At 35.7% G+C, this 18,114-nt stretch overlaps 2 protein-coding genes across 2 annotated transcripts; both read right to left on the bottom strand.

Moving 5' to 3' along the window:
* Positions 1-419: 419 nt before the first annotated feature.
* On the bottom strand, positions 420-2,439 carry LOC112036446 (uncharacterized). Its single transcript, XM_024069244.2, has one exon. It carries the CDS (start codon positions 2,285-2,287, stop codon positions 515-517), a length of 1,773 nt encoding a protein of 590 aa, XP_023925012.1. The 5' UTR covers positions 2,288-2,439; the 3' UTR covers positions 420-514.
* Positions 2,440-5,257: 2,818 nt separating this feature from the next.
* LOC112034485 (uncharacterized) lies at positions 5,258-7,522 on the bottom strand. Its single transcript, XM_024067301.2, has one exon. It carries the CDS (start codon positions 7,448-7,450, stop codon positions 5,666-5,668), a length of 1,785 nt encoding a protein of 594 aa, XP_023923069.2. The 5' UTR covers positions 7,451-7,522; the 3' UTR covers positions 5,258-5,665.
* Between the last annotated feature and the right edge of the window lie 10,592 nt (positions 7,523-18,114).

The raw sequence follows: 18,114 nt of genomic DNA, 5'->3' as shown, positions 1-18,114 counted from the left end.
TTCATTAAAAATGGGTCTCATGGTACTATTACACATTTAAAAATTATTTTGCTATAGTGTTTTTCAGTTTTCAATTTCAATTTTTAGCTATATCCAAACGGACTCTAAAGTTGATTGTTTGTGGGTCATATGTTATAGATTTTGTAACACATGATAATTAATTTTTAATTATTGTGGATTCTACTCTACTTTTTTTGCTACAATACTTTCAACAACAAAAAAAAAAAAAAATTAACTTTTTTTATTTAGTTTTTTATTTTTATTTATAATATTTTCAGCAGAAAACTAAACAAATTATTCCGAAACTGACCCTAATTGTCACTCTTATAAAACTCCATCTCCTGCCAAGAAGGATATGGTGAAGTGAGAGAAAATTTTGTGAAAATCTTTTTTTTTTTCACAGAAAAAAAAAAAAAAAAAAAAAAAAACCTTGTAACTTTAGAAATCACTAGGTAGTTACAAATAATTTTGCAAGAAAAGACCAAAAAAGTGGGATATAGCTCCCAGTCATTACCTACCTAACTTGTGCCTCCACCAGTTGGGCACCATCTCCAGCCATCACGGTTTTCGTTTGGGCCTGATTCTCATTCTCACTGAACTTCTTATAGATGTCACTCTTATAGAACTTCCTAGTCCTTAGCATCAGAATAAACGAAACAAGTGTGCCAGAAAAGGTCACGGCAGCAATGATAATGAAAGACAATTTGAAGCACTCAACCCCATTACACTTCAAGTCCTCCCCAACCTTCCTTATGAGCCCCGAGGCTGCCATTTGCTTCTCAGCTTCCTTGTCATATAAATGCCCAGTGACTCTCACATTGAGCAAATAAGACCCTATTGGACTTGCCACAGCCGCAAAATTGAACAGTGTAGAGTAGTACTTGAGGCCAAAGATTTCAGAAATAATTGCAAAGAGCAATGGCCATTGTGCACCAAAACAAAACCCAATAATCACTGATGCGAAATAGATACCATTCGGTATATTAAACGCGATTAGGAGGTGACCAATACATGATACTAGGAGAGTCAAAGTGAGCATGAGAGTGCGTGGGATTTTGTACTTTGTAATGAAAATTTCGGAGGTAATACCTGCGACCACACGTCCGAGGTAGTTCCAAATGCTTACAAGTGACACAAAAGTGCTTATGCTTTGCTTTGGATATCCTAAGGAAGCTCCAATCTGACCCAAGTTGTCTATCACCGTTAAAGTTCCCCCTAGGCCACAGATTGTAGCAAAGAATATCAGCAACATGTCAATGCTGAAAAGTGCCTGTAAAATCGTATAGTCCTCCCCTCTATCTGGTGGCTGAAAAGCTGTTTGCCAACAAGAAACTTGCTTGTTATTTTGAGCACTTGTCGTGACTGAAATTGTTGAAGCTCCATTAGAAATTGCCTCCTCTGTAGTAACTGTTATTGGTGAAGGGTCATTCATGGCTTCATTCTTACTCTTCCAAAGCCTGTACTCGTCTCTAATGACAACTGCAAGTGGGAGAAACAGTAAGAAAAGTACCATGGCTGCACTCCCTCCATATTCACTTTGTGTAAAGGTGACCCTTTTCTCTACTATGATTATAATCATCAAGAACCCCGCGAGACCAAGCGAAATATAGAGGAAATTATAGAGAAGGTTGAGCTCGTTAGGCTGCCGAGGAGCCTTCATGATCCTCATGGTTCGAAGAAAAGTCAAACATACAGCTGCTGGAAGCCACGCAATTAGCAAAATCAAAGACTTCGCGTCATCACCATAGATAGCATGGTACAACTGTGTAATCACAGCCCCACTTAGACCCGTGTAACCCTTCAAAACACCAATAAGAACTCCACGGCTTTCAGGGAAGTTCTTGATGCAAGTGACAAGGGCTCCAGTGTTGACAAAAGGTTGTGAATTTGAGCCAAGGCATATGTATAAGCACATTTGCCAAACATGGGGCTTGGCAACTCTTCCAGTCACGCTTAGCCATATCATGAAGTACCCAAAAAAGTTGAACCCTGCACCCATAGCTAACACAACCCATGGGGGTGTGATCTCATTGATTAGACCAGAGATGATTCCAATATTTGCACCCAAGTCCTTGTAGAAGCTGATCAAATTGAGGGTGGTTTGGTCATAGCCAAGAGAGGACTTGATCTCGCTGGAGTAAAGGCCAAAGATGTAGCTCAAACCAGCCGTGTTCATAATCAAAAGAGACCCAAACATCATGAATCTCCGGCCCTTTAGAATTTGGAGGGTGAGGCCACCCTTCATCTCCGCCCAAGGGCCTCCACCACCACCACTGCTAACAACCATTGATCTGTGCTCTGCAGTGTTTTGCTCAGTAGGATGTACCAAACAGTCCAAACGTTGACAAGGTTGTCATGTACCTCATGGAGTCATGGTGGTCCTAGAGATGTGTGTTAATTATTTGGGAGATAGTCAACATTTCTATAGTATATTTGAATTTAAGTACTTCAAGATACCTTTCTGAATAAAAAAAAGGTGCTTCAAGATACTTGCCATGACTTTTATCAACGTTACACGTATAATAGAACAAAAATCCTATTAAAAAAAAAGTGTTTTATTTTATTTCAGCAAAATGAAAAAAGAAAGATAAAAACTTGTTTTATTTTATATTCCACCATTACTAAGTATGTAACGTATGCTTTCTATAATAAATAAATAAAAAGTTTCGTATTTCTTTTTTTCCTCTTGATAATATATTAGTGAAATATGATCAGTTGTTCCTTCTGTATTATTATTCTTTTCTTTTTTTTCTTTTTCTTTTTGTCTGAGTACTATGCTCTGATAAACGAATTGAAATGAAGAGATTAGGTGCCACCAAGAAAATTACCCAAGTTGGGTCCGCATTTATGTTCCCCGCCTCCTATTATTGTGGATCTTAATCTTCCACATGGTTGAGAAATGGGACACACAATTTTCAACGATAAAAGTACTAAACTATGAAAGGAAGTGTTTTGTGATTCAACTACTTGATGTAGTATATTTTAGTGTTTCATTTGATATATTTTAGTGTTTCAAGTTGAGATATTTAGAATTCAAATCATCTCCTCCAAATTATACATAAACATCCTATGAAAGAAAGGTAATTAAATAAAAAAGCATATGAATAGATAAGACTTATAAATTATAATTTTTAATGTATATTATGCATTTTATATATATATATATATATATGATTTAGTTGTTACAATAAACGAGAATACCTAGCAATATAACTGAGACGTTTGATAAAGGCTTAACAATTTGTAATATGGAGAAGATGATAAATTATCTATTTTTAGAAAATATGATTGCTTTTATTTTTGTAACTGGTTCCCCTTTACTAAGGATGTTGAAGGAGAAAAATAATTAAAATTTTCAATAAAGAATTAGAAAAGTAAAATGAAAATCCTAATATTTTTTTGGAAATCTCATTTTAGCTCCAAAAATAAGAAATTCAAAATAATTTTAAAAAAAATTACAATTCATAAAAACCACGAAGACTATCAAATATTATAAAAAATTGTAAGAGATATTTTCTTTTATAGAAATTTAGGAAATCCATTGATTATTTGATTTCCACCAGAGATGTCAAATAACAAGTAGACAAAATAAGGAGAGAGATGACGATATTGAGAAAAGAAAGATGACTGGATATATAATTTTAGATAGTTGAAGCAAACCAAAACCCAAGTAAAATTGATAGATAGCTTACCATTAAAACAAAAGACCAATGAGATATAAATTATCTTCACCTAATGGAATTTAATTAAGGATACAAGATGGAATAAATTCACCACTCAATAAAATCCACCAAATGACTTATACAGGACTTAGAATAGCCCTCTAGGCATAGGAAAACAAAGATAAAATTCCGGCCAAATAACTTATATAGTACTTAGAATAGCCCTCTGGGCATAGGGAAAAAAAAATAACACTCAAAACATTACGTTTTCAATATTAAAGTCAATTGGACTCATAGAAACTAGTAAAACTAGTAAAAGGCTTTTCTACCTTATCGAGAAGCTGAAATGAGATCTCTAGAGACTGTAATATTTCCTAGAGACTGTAGAGACTGTAATATTTTCTACTCTAGAGACTGTAATATTTCCTAGAAAATTCTAATTAAATGCTGTTTGATTCCTTGGACAAAATGACTTATTAATCTTTAAATATCATCTAAATTGGAGGAAAATTTTGATAAAAAAATATGGGTCTTATTCATTGGGCTTAAAAGTCATCTTAGTTGGGCTTTTAAACTCATATTAGGTTAGCTAAAACTTCAAACACTCCTGTGTCAAATGGATTATTAGAACTTAGGAGAAATAATGGAAGGATTGATATTAACTAACTAAAACAGTAAATTAGTTAATTGCCAAGAGTTTTATGCCTCACCTAGTTGATACCTTCTATATTTCCAATATAAACATTATTCCAGATTAAAATGTCTTATTTTCCCCAATTATCAAATTAGAAAAAGAAAAAAAAAATGCTAATAAAATGGTCACATGGATTTTAAACATTCTTGGGGATGGTGCACTATATATTAAAGATTAGGGTACAACAAACGGCCATAGGAATTCTCCAAATTAGTGAGGAAAAATAAGGACAAAATGGGCTTTTATCTTTTTTGGGCAAATTATATAAGGAAATGCCTCCCTTCTCAAACTAAATAAGGAAATGTCCCTCTTTTAAAACTCGATTTTTGATAAATCGAATTAGGCCTTATATTGCCCTTTTTAAGGAGTCTATAGTGATGTTCTAAGGACCTATAATGACGTTTTTTAACTCGACTTCAATGAAATTGAGTTATAGGCAATGAAATCGACCTATAGTAGCATTTTTTTACCTATAACTCGATTTCTTTGAAGTCGAGTTAAAAAACGTCACTATAAGTTCTTAAAACGTCACTATAAGCTCCTTAAAACGCCACTATAGGGCTTTAGATTTTTTTTTTTTTTTTTCTAATTTGATTTATCAAAAATCAAGTTTTAAAAGAGGGGCATTTTTCTAATTATTTTGAAAATTGGGCATTTTCCTATATAATTTGCCCGAAAAGGGCAGAAGCCCATTTTGTCCAAAAAAAAAAAAATTTCCCACGTCAAAAATAAAAAATTATATAAATTATATACTGTCAATTCTGATCATTCAAAACGTGTTCATTTGTCAATAGCCCAAAATTTATCCCATATTTTTTTTAAATGATTTTATAACTATAAATGCAGAGCAGTTGCGTAACACTGTAACCATTATCAAATGTATTGAGACTAATCAGGTCAACTAATAAAGTCACCAGCTCTTTATTTTATTTCGAGTAATTTAAACAAGCCCAAACGTCAATACGTCTCAAGAGAATTTTTTTACCTTACAAGTTGCAACCAAAAAAATAAATAAAGATAGAACATAGTATTATATTTTTTCTTATAAGGAACAATTTAAGCCTAGCAATGAAATTCTCACTATTTATACCAAATCTGCATTTTCAAGCTGAATCAAGAATCTTGTAACTTAATATTATATGCTTTCTCTTGTAAGAAAAATTACTGTAACATCAATTTTTCTTTTTCTTTTTTTTAAAGCCGCAACCATCAAATTATTAAAAGGAAAAAATTTATGAAACATTCATCCTCAATAAAACCAGTCTATTTATCCATTTCACTAATAAAATCAACGACTTTTATGCGTAGCCTAGCGACCATTTTCGGGTCCAATGTGGTCTCCGGCCATTGCCATCTCCCTCTCAGCCAACTTCGCCTCCTCCCGGAACTTCTTGTAAATGTCACTCTTATAGAACTTCCTAGTCCTCAACACCAAAAAGAGAGAAACAAGCGAGCCAAACAATGTCACAGCTGTAATTATTATGAATGACAATTTGAAGCACTCAACCCCAATACAATTCAAAGCCTCCCCAGCATTCCTTACTTGTCCTGAGGCAGCCAGCTGCTTTCTAGCTTCCTTATCATATAAATGCCCAGTGACCTTTACGTTGAGTACATACAGTCCAATTGGGCTAGCCACTGACCCAAAATTGTACAAAGTAGAGTAGTACTTTAGGCCAAAAATTTCAGAAATTATTGCAAAAAGTAATGGCCATTGTGCACCAAAAGAAAACCCGATAATTATCGATGCAACATAGAGACCACCTGGAGGATTAAACGCGATTAGAAGGTGACCAACACATGCTAATAGGAGCACTAGAGTCAGCATGAGAGGTCGAGGGAACTTGTACTTTTTCAATAGAATTTCAGAGACCAAACCCGAGGTCACTCGTCCAAGATAATTCCATATGCTCACAAGAGACACAAATGTGCTTATACTTCGAGTTGGGTAACCAAGCGAAGTTCCCATTTGTCCCAAATTGTCTATAGCTGTTAAAGTGCCTCCAACACCACAAATTGCTGAGAAGAACAATATCAACATGTCAATGCTGAAAAGTGCTTGTAGTATGGTATAGTCGTCACCTCTATCCGGTGGGCTGAACACGTTTTTCCAACATGAAACATGCTTTTCTTTGTCCAATTCAGGGACCAAATTGGTTGTGTCAGGAATGGATTGCGCAAAAGATGCTGTAGTACTTTCTGCTTTTGGCTTCTCAGTGATTACTTTCACCTGGCAAGAATCGTTGAGTGATGATATATTCTTGTTCTTCCACAGATAACGCTCTTCCATGATAACCACAGCAAGTGGGAGAAAGAGCAAAAGCAGCACCGCAGCTACACTTCCACCATACTCGCTCTGCGAGAAAGTGACCTTTTGCTCTACTATAATCATGACCATTAGAAACCCAGCAAGGCCAAGTGATATATAAAGGAAATTATAGAACACTTGGAGCTCGTTCTGTCGCCGATTCACCTTCATGATTCTTATTGTACGTAGAAAAGCGAAAGATATAGCAGCAGGAAGCCACCCTAGAAGCAAAATCAAAGACTTCGTGTCATTACCATAGAAAGCATGGTAGAGTTGAGTGATTATAGCACCAGTGAGACCAACATATCCCTTTAGAAGCCCTAGCACCACGCCACGGCTTTCCGGGAAGTTCTTCACGCAGGTTACAAGTGCTCCAGTGTTGGCAAAAGCAGTTGAATTTGCACCAAGAAAGATGTACAAGCACATCATCCATACTTGGGGCTTTGCTATTTTTTCTGTCACGGATAGCCATATCATGAAGTACCCCAAAAAGTTCACAAGTGCACCAGTTGATAAGACCACCCATGGGGGTGTGACCTCGTTGATTAGGCCTGGTAGGATACCAACGTTGGTGCCCACGTCCTTGAAAAAACTGATCAAATTGAGTGTGGTTTGGTCGTAGCCAAGCACAGATTTGATCTCGCTGGAATATAGTCCAAAGGCATAGGGTGTGCCTGCAGTGGACATGATTAGCAATGATGCAAAAACCATGAACCATGGTCCAGTGAGGAGTTGGAAGATGAAGCTCTTGTTGCTAAAGAGACCATTGGGTTTTCTAAAATCCATTTTTTGTAACTATTTAAGAGTAGTACCAAGTATGTTATGAAATTGGATGAGAGGATCATAACATATATATAGATAAACACACACGTAATGTATGTATATATGGTCATAGATAATCAGTGTGGATGCACGTACAAAATTAATTTTATATATGTTCTTCTTAAATTTTGCCCATTCGAATGGGGAACCTTGTATGTTGATTCGAATACGTGGATCCTTAGCTGCAAAAGTGACCTATTCCAACAAGTAAACGCAATTAAGCACTTGTGGTTGTGGGTATATGGATAAATAGCGGTGATAACTGGTGTAGTCTTGTATTGGTGCTTTATTTATTTATTTATTGGGTTTAGAAGCAAGAGTGGTAGATTGAAATCAAATTGAAAAAGACGCAGTTTTAAATTGGAAGATGATTGTTATGATTACATCAGCTTTTGCTCAATAAATAAATCGAGAATCGTTGTTATAAAAACTGGGTGTGACCGGAGTTGGTACTTGAATTATTGACTGGCCGACTTAAATCTAATTGATATATTATATACCCACAATTATGGAATACTTTTACACACCATTTTTAATAATAATTTTTTTTTTCTTCTCCCTAATTTCGTGCAGTTTTTAAAGTTTTTAGTCAAGTTTCGATTTAAAATGCTGAATTGCACCGTCCATATTCACGAAAAAAGAAAGAATTCCTGAAAGGTCTCAAATTAAGAGTAAACTATTCCATTAACTTTTTATTATACTATGGAACGTTTTTTTATTTATTAACACAAAAAAATTTGTTACATCAACAGTAGTATGAAAAATTAGGTTGCACAAACGAAAATTTACCACTTGATTATGGTATCTTAATTTTTATATTTCAAAATTATTATAGGAAATTCTACAATCATAATATTTTTTGATAAACTACAATCATAATATTTGAATTTCATTTATTAAGTTGTTAGAATTTAGATCGAGGAATTCCATGATAGTTCAATATTTATTGAATCTATAACTGTTATTCAAGTTTTCAAGATCAATGTGTTTATTGAAGTACTTAAAAGACACTCTATCTAAATTTCAACAATCACTCGATCAATTGAGATTCAAAATTCGATAGACATTCAATTGATACTTAATCTATCAAAAGTCACAAACTCAGTGATATGTTTTAAACTTTGAAGTCAGTACCTTAGATTTTGTACCCTAGTTAATTACATCACATATAAAAATTTTTTTTCGTGTTCAGACTGACTTGGGACCGAAGAGAGAGAGAGAGAGAGAGAGAGAGAGAGAGAGAGAGAGAGAGAGAGAGAATTTTTGTGTAGGAATTTTTGTGGGTCATGTGGTAGATGGCTGTCCTAAAGGCTAAAAAGCCAGTCCATTTCCCAATGCCTGCCCGAGTCCAAATCAAAGACTGGGCTAATTTGGAGGGGCTTGTCATGCTTGCTTGTTAGGGTATGTTACAAATAGTAGTCCTAAGCCTAATTTGTGTTTGATTGGTTCGCTATTTACGAAAGTGATTATTTATCACAATGCCAAACATGCTAGTAGAGTTAAATATATGTCTCTTTCCTATTTTCCTGTGGCTGCTTAATTAGGTAGAGAAATCACCCTTATAGAAGCGTCTTGAATTTGCTAACTGCTAGCACTAGCAGGACCAGCATGAATTATAGAGTTTTTGATGAAATACTTGGTTTGGAAAGTCTGAGTTATGGCTGGTCAATGCGCTTGCAATTCAGAGTCAACCTTCCACATCCTCCCTTACTTGTCGTTAAAGAAAGAATCAAAAAAAGAAAAGAAAAGAAAAAAAAAGAAAAAGTGTGTCTAAATCATGACTCTTAATTGGAATATGCTTTGCGCATGCAAGAATTCTTTTATAGGTTTTACTAACCTATGCTCTCATGTTCACACAATAAAACCCTAATAGTTATATCTTTGAGATTAGCATGGTTTATTGTACAATGAACCCTAGTAGGATTTATACAAGAGTTCTAAGAGTTTGGATTAAATGTACATCGGCTTTACAACACAATTAGGCCTCTTTGGCCAACATACATAATAAACTTATAAATCTTAACACTTTTCCTCAAACTCAAGGTATAAACTTAGCAAAGTCTTGAATTTTGGATAAATCTTGTGAAGATCTCTACCTTGAGTTTGGAATTGTTGTAATATTCACGTATGAGTAATGTGATTAGTTAAGTAGTAAAGGTCTCACGTAGGATAATAATGAGAAGAATAAGTGGTTAATATAATATGATTAAACTCAAGTTGATGAGCTTCAAGTGATATTCCTATATGTTATATTAACCTCTAAATTGGAGTCTTTCTAAAATATCATATTCTTATCAAGTGGTATCAAAGATGGTAAGCATTTGTTGGTGGGTCTCACATATGATGTAGTGGTATCACAAATGGTAAGCATTCATTAGTGGGTCACATAAAGTAGAATAAGGAAGACTCTCATGTTTTGCCACAGGTTCTAACTATTTGTGCAATATGTGCTCCTGGACAAAGTACAAGGTGAACGATCAAGATTCAGGAAATCAAGGGCCTATAGTGGTTCAAGCTTTTGTTTTCCCTGTAATTAGAGAAACTGGTCACTAACCAATGCAATGTACAAAATTCTTTTAACCAAATGTTAAAATTCTTTACCAAAAAAGGAAAAAAAAAAAAGAAAAAAAAAAGAAAAGAACAAACAAATGTTAACTGTGGGGCCCGTGGGCCTGATAACCTCGGCCCATCATATAGCAAGCCCGAGGCCCATGCCGAGGAGCGCAAACTATTTCTGAGGAGAAGGGGGGGAAGCCTACTTTCCTAGAACCCGGCCGAGGATACCTTGTCCTCGGCCTGACAAGGGTGGTTTCGGGGAGAGTTTAACCCCAAAGTAGGTTGTCACCATCGCATTGAATGCACTCAACTAACCCCCCCCCTGGCCGCATTAATGGGGAGGTAACCCTTTGACAGGATAACATTGGGTAGAGCGAGCCACTTGAGTACCGATAAGGCCTCTGATGGGACGGACAACCAGAAGAAAAGCGAATAGATGACCAACAAATGGCAGCAGAAGATAGGAAGATGAAAACTATAAAAGAAGAGTTAGTAACCCCAAAGAAAAGGGGGGGAAAGAAAAGGCCTCCTCGGCCACAGTCCGAGGAGCAATCCCTCAGTTGTAAGAAAACACATAGCCATTTTCTAATATAAGTTTGGCCATGGTGATCAACGGCCAGCACCTAAGCCTTTCAACCCNGTTTTACTATAGGCTTGGGTCCGAGGACCATGCAATACCTTGGCTCTGTCTACCACTTCAATTTTTATAAAATATATTGGGTGTGTGTAGTTTTACCATAGGTTTGGGTCCGGACCATGCAATACCTTGGTTCTGTCTACCACTTCAATTTTTGTAAGCACCTAGTTTCCCATAAGCAATGCCTTGGTTCTGTCTAGTACTTAGGTATAATGTGTTGCAGTTTTACCTAGGCTTGGGTCGAGGACCATGCAATACCTTGGCTCTGTCTACCACTTCAATTTTATAAAATATATTTGGTGTGTGTAGTTTTTACCATAGGTTGGTCCAGGACCATGCATACCTTGGTTCTGTCTACACTTCAAATTTTCTGTAAGCACCTAGTTTCCCCGTAAGCAATGCCTTGGTTCTGTCTAGTACTTAAGTATAATGGTGTGCGTAGTTTTACCATAGGTTTGGTCCGAGGACCATGCAATACCTTGGCTCTGTCTACCACTTCAATTTTTTATAAAATATAATTGGTGTGTGTAGTTTTACCATAGGTTTTGGGTCCGAGGACCATGCAATACCTTGGTTCTGTCTACCACTTCAATTTTTGTAAGCACCTAGTTTCCCATAAGCAATGCCTGGTTCTGTCTAGTACTTAGGTATAATGGTGTGTGCAGTTTTACCATAGGCTTGGGTCCGAGGACCATGCAATACCTTGGCTCTGTCTACCACTCCAATTTTTTATAAGATATAATTGGTGTGTGTAGTTTTACCATAGGTTTGGGTCCGAGGACCAGCAATACCTTGGTTCTGTCTACCACTTCAATTTTCTGTAAGCACCTAGTTTCCCCATAAGCAATGCCTTGGTTCTGTCTAGTACTTAAGTATAATGGTGTGCGTAGTTTTACCATAGGTTTGGGTCGAGGACCATGCAATACCTTGGCTCTGTCTACCACTTCAATTTTTGTAAATATATATATGTATTTTTTGTAAGTGGAAGTTTATCCTCAGATCATACTGGAATGATTTACTCTTTGCATCAGGCCATATAGTCTTTACACGTGGCATTAACTTCGCCTCCAGCTCGAGCCCCATCTTTTTCATTATGACTCGCCCTTCTGTCTGTTCGTATTTCGCGCTCAACGCTCCGGTGCGCGAACGCGCCTTCATTAATGCCTCGTAAACTGACACGAGTCCAGCCGTCCGTGGCCTCCTTGGAAATTGGAGATTTCATTACTGATCCGGCTGATAATACCCTTTTCGAATTCTGCACGAATTAATTCTCACCAAACTCTCATCCCCTATATAAAGTAAGTAGATGGTTACCCACAACCCATGAACTCTCAGCACAAACAGAGCAAAACACCTCTTCCAACTCCACAGTTTCTTTTAATAACCCCGCCGGAATTGTTGCCGGGACTGAAAAGAACCGGTATGGCCGCAGCCCCCACTGGGCTTTCGGTGCGGCCGAGTCTGGGCGTAATCCTGATGGTGCCCTTCGAGGTATCCCAGAGGGGTGTTGCTAGAAAACCTCATGTCTCTCCTCGGAGCACCCCGGCGAGGAAGGCGCATGAATTCACCTCATGGGCGGTGCTCGAGTGTTGCCGTCTCCTACGGCCAACGCTCGAGGGACGGAGAGAATCGAGGGAACATCATGGGGAAGGATACCCCCGAGCCCCTGCGTCTGCTTCTCTCTCTGTTTCAGCACTGCCCAGCTGAGGAGGGAGTGGTTGGGGGCCTGAGGCATGATTGTCCTTCACCTCCTCCACCTGTGTCAAGCTCTCCCATTCTCTTTATGCCAATAAGGCACGAGTTGACACTTCCCTCCTTCCTGTTCCCCCCGGGGCGGCTTCACCTGGGCCTCTGATTGTAGGAGTAGCTAGAATAGCAGGTGGCTATTAGCTTGTAAATTTCCTTGTAACACAGGCTTACCTGAGCCTCTGATTGTAGTATGTAATTTGTTTATGTTTGAATCAATAATATCAAGATCTTTTGTTTTCCTCTTTCGTTTTTTTTTTTTGTTTTGTTTTTTTTTTTTTTGCGCAATAAATACTTAAACTTAGAACTTTATTTCCATCTATTAACAAATTTAGATTCACTATTCTATCTCTGTAATCAGCTACAACGAATACTTCAATCTATCTAAAGAAAACTAATTAAAACTAAACTTTATCTCATTCAGTCTACTGTAAATCAAAATCTTACAACTTGGAACATTTACCTTTTCCAATCTATCGTAAAACAAATACTTAGAAATTAAAACTTAGAACTTTATCTCATTCAGTCTACTGTAAATCAAAGTCTTACAACTTGGAACATTTACCTTGTGCACCGGCCAGCACCCTAATCCTTCCACAGACGGCGCCAATTGTAAGGACTCAGTTTGAGTTGAATGTTAGGTTCCCGGCCCAACAAGCCTAAAACAATACATTTATAGAGAGTGGGTTGAAAGGCTTAGGTGCTGGCCCATAAGTGCCATTTTCATCACAATAAGTCCCTCACACCACTAACAAATTTTCAGACTTCTCACTTATTTTTTTAGCTTCCCACCACTTTGTGTTAGGAACCCAGTGGTTCCTAATGGGATTGGATAAGAATTATGGGGGAATTGATAAGAATTGTAGAGAAATTGACTTAATTCAAGGTAGATACCCTCCATAGAGAAAGAAAGAGATTAAGAGAGAAAGATGCACTAAGCAATGGTTTATTCTTCATTAATATCTAATATTGAATTACAATCATGTATTTATAGGAGACTAGCTCTAATGTCATTGGCCCACATGGCTCAAGATGATTGACTAGTTAATTCAACATGTGCTCTATGAATTAAGCCATATATTAAATGAGCTACATATACTCAAATCCTAACTAACTCATTATAATCTCAACTAACTAACTAACTAGGGATTACAGGAGTTTTTTCATATACCTAACACTTTGGCATCTCATTTTTGGTCTTCCACTTCTTTATTTCAAATATTTTCCTCTCACCCACGTTTTCTCTCCCTCTCCCTCTCCCTCTCTCTCTCTCTCCCCCTCTCTCTCATGGATCTTCCTTAACCCACTTCCCCTCCTCCTCTCTTCTTCTTTACTCAAAACCCACCATTTCTTTTCCAAAATTTCAAACACAAAAACATTACCCAAAACCACAAACCCTACCCAAAGCAAGGTAAGTCTCTCTAGCTCTCATTTCTATTTTGTAGCAATTTTTGTATATATATTTGTTGTTAAATTTCTGGTTTTTTAGTTTTTATTTTGGTTGAAGTTTGGTTTAGGCTATGTGTACATTTTTCTGTAACTGTTGGTTGATTGTGTGGGTTTTAGTTTTGGTTTTGGTTAAAGTTTAGTTGATTTTGTGGCTTTTTATTTTTGATGTTGGTTAAAGTTTGCTCTACTTTGGAGGAAATGTAGGTGGGTTTAATGTTTTTTTTTTCTCTCTATTTTGGGGTTTCATGAAATGGGTTTTTGGACTTTCATTATTAGTATATAAATATGTTGCTCTAACTTCAAAGTTCCCTCTTTTATTTTTTGGGTGGTGGTCTTAAGTTTTATTTGTCAACTTTTGAGAATATGGTGCACTAGCAACCAATTGGCTGCACATATATACTCTTGCATTATTTTTGTTATTATTATTTTGACAATATATACTCTTGTATTACTGAATCTCTGAGTTTACTTGATGTTTTCTATTAATTAATTTGTTTTCAATGATGTCCCACTATTCCAGATTAAGGCTAGTGTTAATGCTTCGAATTAGTTTAGGTACAGAGTTGTGCTAAATGTTAATAACTTGTTTCTATGATAGCACCCAGGCCACCATTGTTGCACAATTAGTACTTGTAATCACTTTACATAGATTTGATTATGCCAAGCTTGCTTTCCATGGAACTGGTGCTAAAAAAAGTAGCATCTTCTTGGTGTCATCAAATAGTCATTCTTGTTTTAGTTAGCTCATATAGCATTTCTGCATCAAGGACAAAAGAAAGTAAAACCTTGCCACAAAGGCATCTTGAACATACACGAGACTATCTTGGCAGCCTTGTTAAACTTGTTTTCGTTTTTGCCCCCATTGTATTGTAGCTCAGTGATGGATATATTCCTTTATTTGGAAGCAAAAATGAATGGAAGTTCATAGGTTGTAGTTATCATCTTTAAGCCTTTTTCCAAGCTTGCTTTCCATGGAACTGGTGCTAAAAAAAGTAGCATCTTCTTGGTGTCATCAAATAGTCATTCTTGTTTTAGTTAGCTCATATAGCATTTCTGCATCAAGGACAAAAGAAAGTAAAACCTTGCCACAAAGGCATCTTGAACATACACGAGACTATCTTGGCAGCCTTGTTAAACTTGTTTTCGTTTTTGCCCCCATTGTATTGTAGCTCAGTGATGGATATATTCCTTTATTTGGAAGCAAAAATGAATGGAAGTTCATAGGTTGTAGTTATCATCTTTAAGCCTTTTTATTTTTTATTAAAAGCATATTGTGGAACAAATAAATCCTAGGTTCTTAAGAGTGATCTTTAATAGTAGAAATGATATATACAATAATTTGTGATTGTTTCTTTGCAATATATAATGGTTCAGTTTGTGAATTTTGCATATATTTCTTTTGTAACGGAGGTTGCTAACTTTTGCATTGAATTTCTTTTGATTATTATTATTTTTTTGTTGGATGTGTTTTTATACATAAATGATTAAGCACTAAATTTTGTTTGTCATGCGTTCATGCATTGTGTGTGTGTGTGTGTGTGTGTGTTCATGTTAAATTTCTCTTGCTCGATCAACTAGATAACTATTATGCCCAACTAATGGGTATAAAGGTGTCTATAAAAATGATATGATAAATGATGTCTTGTTTTTTTTGGATGCATTTAAAAATCAAGACATAAGTTCCTTAATTTAAAAACTATGTATGTCTAAAGCAATTTAGTTATAGAATGAAAAATGCGAATAGCAAATTAAGGCTGTGAAAGGTAATTGAAAAATGCTAATAAGCTGTAAATTCAAATGGCAAAGAAGGAAAGCTAACTAATTAAAGTAATAGAATGAACCCTTTATATATAAGTGTATTTTTTTGGCGGCATATGCCTAAGTGTTTGTTGACTTGGTTCCTTATTTCTATGCCATTACTCTTTTGATACATCACTCTTCTTTCCATGAGCAAATTAGTGGATAGCTAAAGGGTGAGTAAAATCTACTTCTTATTACCCTTCTAGTCTATAATTATGTGTCAACATTACTGCTGTGGTGGGTTGTTGATTTGGAGTAAGCAAGTGGCTTGCATAGAGAGAAACTGTGGTGTATTTTATATTGAGAATGTTGTTTGTTTTGTGAATTTTTTCATATTATTGTTCAATTTGTTGTCAATTTATCGTATTTTGTCTGAGTAAATTCATATATTTTACTGTGGTGGGTCGCTGATTTGGAGCAAGTAGGTGGCTTGCAGGGAGATATAAGGCAATGTATTTTATATTGGGAATGTTGATTGTGTTGTTCCTATTGTTCTACTATGCAAAATCAATCATCAAGCTTGTAGTTTTTTATTTTTTATTTTTCATTTGCAACTTTGATATAACATTCTAGACATTTGGAATGTCTTGTATTATAGCTAGAAATTTTTTATTGTATTATATTAATTTGATAGTTTGAATATGCTTGACTATTGTGGGTTCTATATTGGCGTGTGTTTAGCTATAAACAGGTTGGGAAAACAAAATGCAAGTGTAGTAGAATTTTTAAGTGGAGTAGAATTTTTAAGGCACAAATTAGTTATGCTAAATGAAAACCCAATCAAAGCTTAAAAATTTTTTAAACTTAATTTTTCTCCTGTGGATTGTGCTCTTTGTTGTAGTTGTTCATCTTCTTCAAGGGAAGGCAATTGCGAGATAACTAGTATGTGCTTTCTCTTGCTTAGATTATTTTTGTGCATATTCTTGAAGATTTGGAAAGTAGAAAATAGTTCTTATTTGTGTATTGTTAAATTCTTGCACATAGGAATGAGGAGGAATTGGCATTTTGACTTGGTCGATGTTGGGGAATGCTTTTCACAAGGAGGATTGAGTGAAGAGAAAGAAAGACTAGGAATCTCTCCAATTGAGGAAGAAAAACAACAATCCTGTACCAGTGAAGAAAGACTTGTCTTGCAATTAAATAAAGCAGGGCCAGACGATTGGAAAGCTTGTAGGAATTTGGTCAAGGTGGTTGGGATCTATGGCATGAATGCCATATATGTTCCCAATGGATTATGTTCGATGGCATTTAGTGCCACAACAATATAAAAACCAATGTTGGGAGACCATTCAGGTATTTGACAAGACAACACAACTACTTGGGCTCTATGCTTAATTGTACTAAGTTTTATATAAGTATGTTACTATATTGAATTTGTGAAATGAGCTAACTCAATTGTTGATTTTAGAAATGATGGACCATACCTACATATTGCATCAAACCTAGGAGATAAAGGAAGTGGGTTTTGTCTCAACTTGGGAAGGTGTGGAAGAGCCACAAGGCTGATTTGAAGAAGTGTTGTAAGAACTCTACTTCTTAAATTTGTAGTTACATATTGTCATATATATTGCTTTCCTTCGCATGAACAATTATATATCATACACAACTATGAGTAAATATAATTCAAAGATGATGGAAAGTAAACTTAAATGTGTAGAAACACCATAATCACTATTTTAATAAATTTAATGACCATGTTGTAGGAAGAAAAAAAAAGGGAAGCCCATAGAGTATGCAAAGATATGAAGCTATCATGGTTTATTATATTTTAGAGTGGTGATGATGCAGATAAATATTCTCCAATTTTTTGTAAATTTATCACCTAGGGATGCACATTAGGAGATATGCAGCTAGTGGTTTTTATTTTGTCCCACTCAATCTATTATAAAGTTTCAAACGTTGATATATATTCACCATTGGAATGTATTATTTTGTTCATAACATTCTAAACATTTGGGATGCATTATTTTGTGAACATTCTAGACATTTGGGATCTATTATTTGATATATAGTTATTAATATGGTGTAATTAAATATATTTGGTTCATTAGTTTACACTATTATTGTATTTTGATTACACTACAGTTGCTTGGAAAATATGTATTACAGGTTTATTACAAATGCCTCAAAAAATAAAAAAATAAATAATAATAATAAAACCTATAGCAGCGCTTTCTAAACCGCTGGAATAGGGTATTTCAATAGTTTCGCTGACTACCCATTTTAAAAGCGCTGGTATAGGGCTAATTTTTATTTCCATTGAAGACCTATACCAGCGCTTTTGAAAACGCTGGCATAGGCAGAATCTATTACAGCGGTTTAAAAGCACTAGTATAAGCCTAATTACTATTTCCATTAAAGACCTATACCAGTGCTTTTCAAAAGCGCCAGCATAGGCAATACCTATTACAACGATTTAAAAGCTATAGAGGCAGTTTCA

Source organism: Quercus suber, unplaced genomic scaffold, assembly GCF_002906115.3.
Source record: "Quercus suber isolate HL8 unplaced genomic scaffold, Cork oak 2.0 scaffold_430, whole genome shotgun sequence".
Classification (NCBI taxonomy): Eukaryota; Viridiplantae; Streptophyta; class Magnoliopsida; order Fagales; family Fagaceae; genus Quercus; species Quercus suber.
This window is presented reverse-complemented; position numbering and strand designations above follow the sequence as displayed.

Coding starts and splice junctions, on each gene's coding strand:
- LOC112034485 (XM_024067301.2), bottom strand. CDS start 7,450: ATGGATTTTAGAAAACCCAATGGTCTCTTTAGCAACAAGAGCTTCATC.
- LOC112036446 (XM_024069244.2), bottom strand. CDS start 2,287: ATGGTTGTTAGCAGTGGTGGTGGTGGAGGCCCTTGGGCGGAGATGAAG.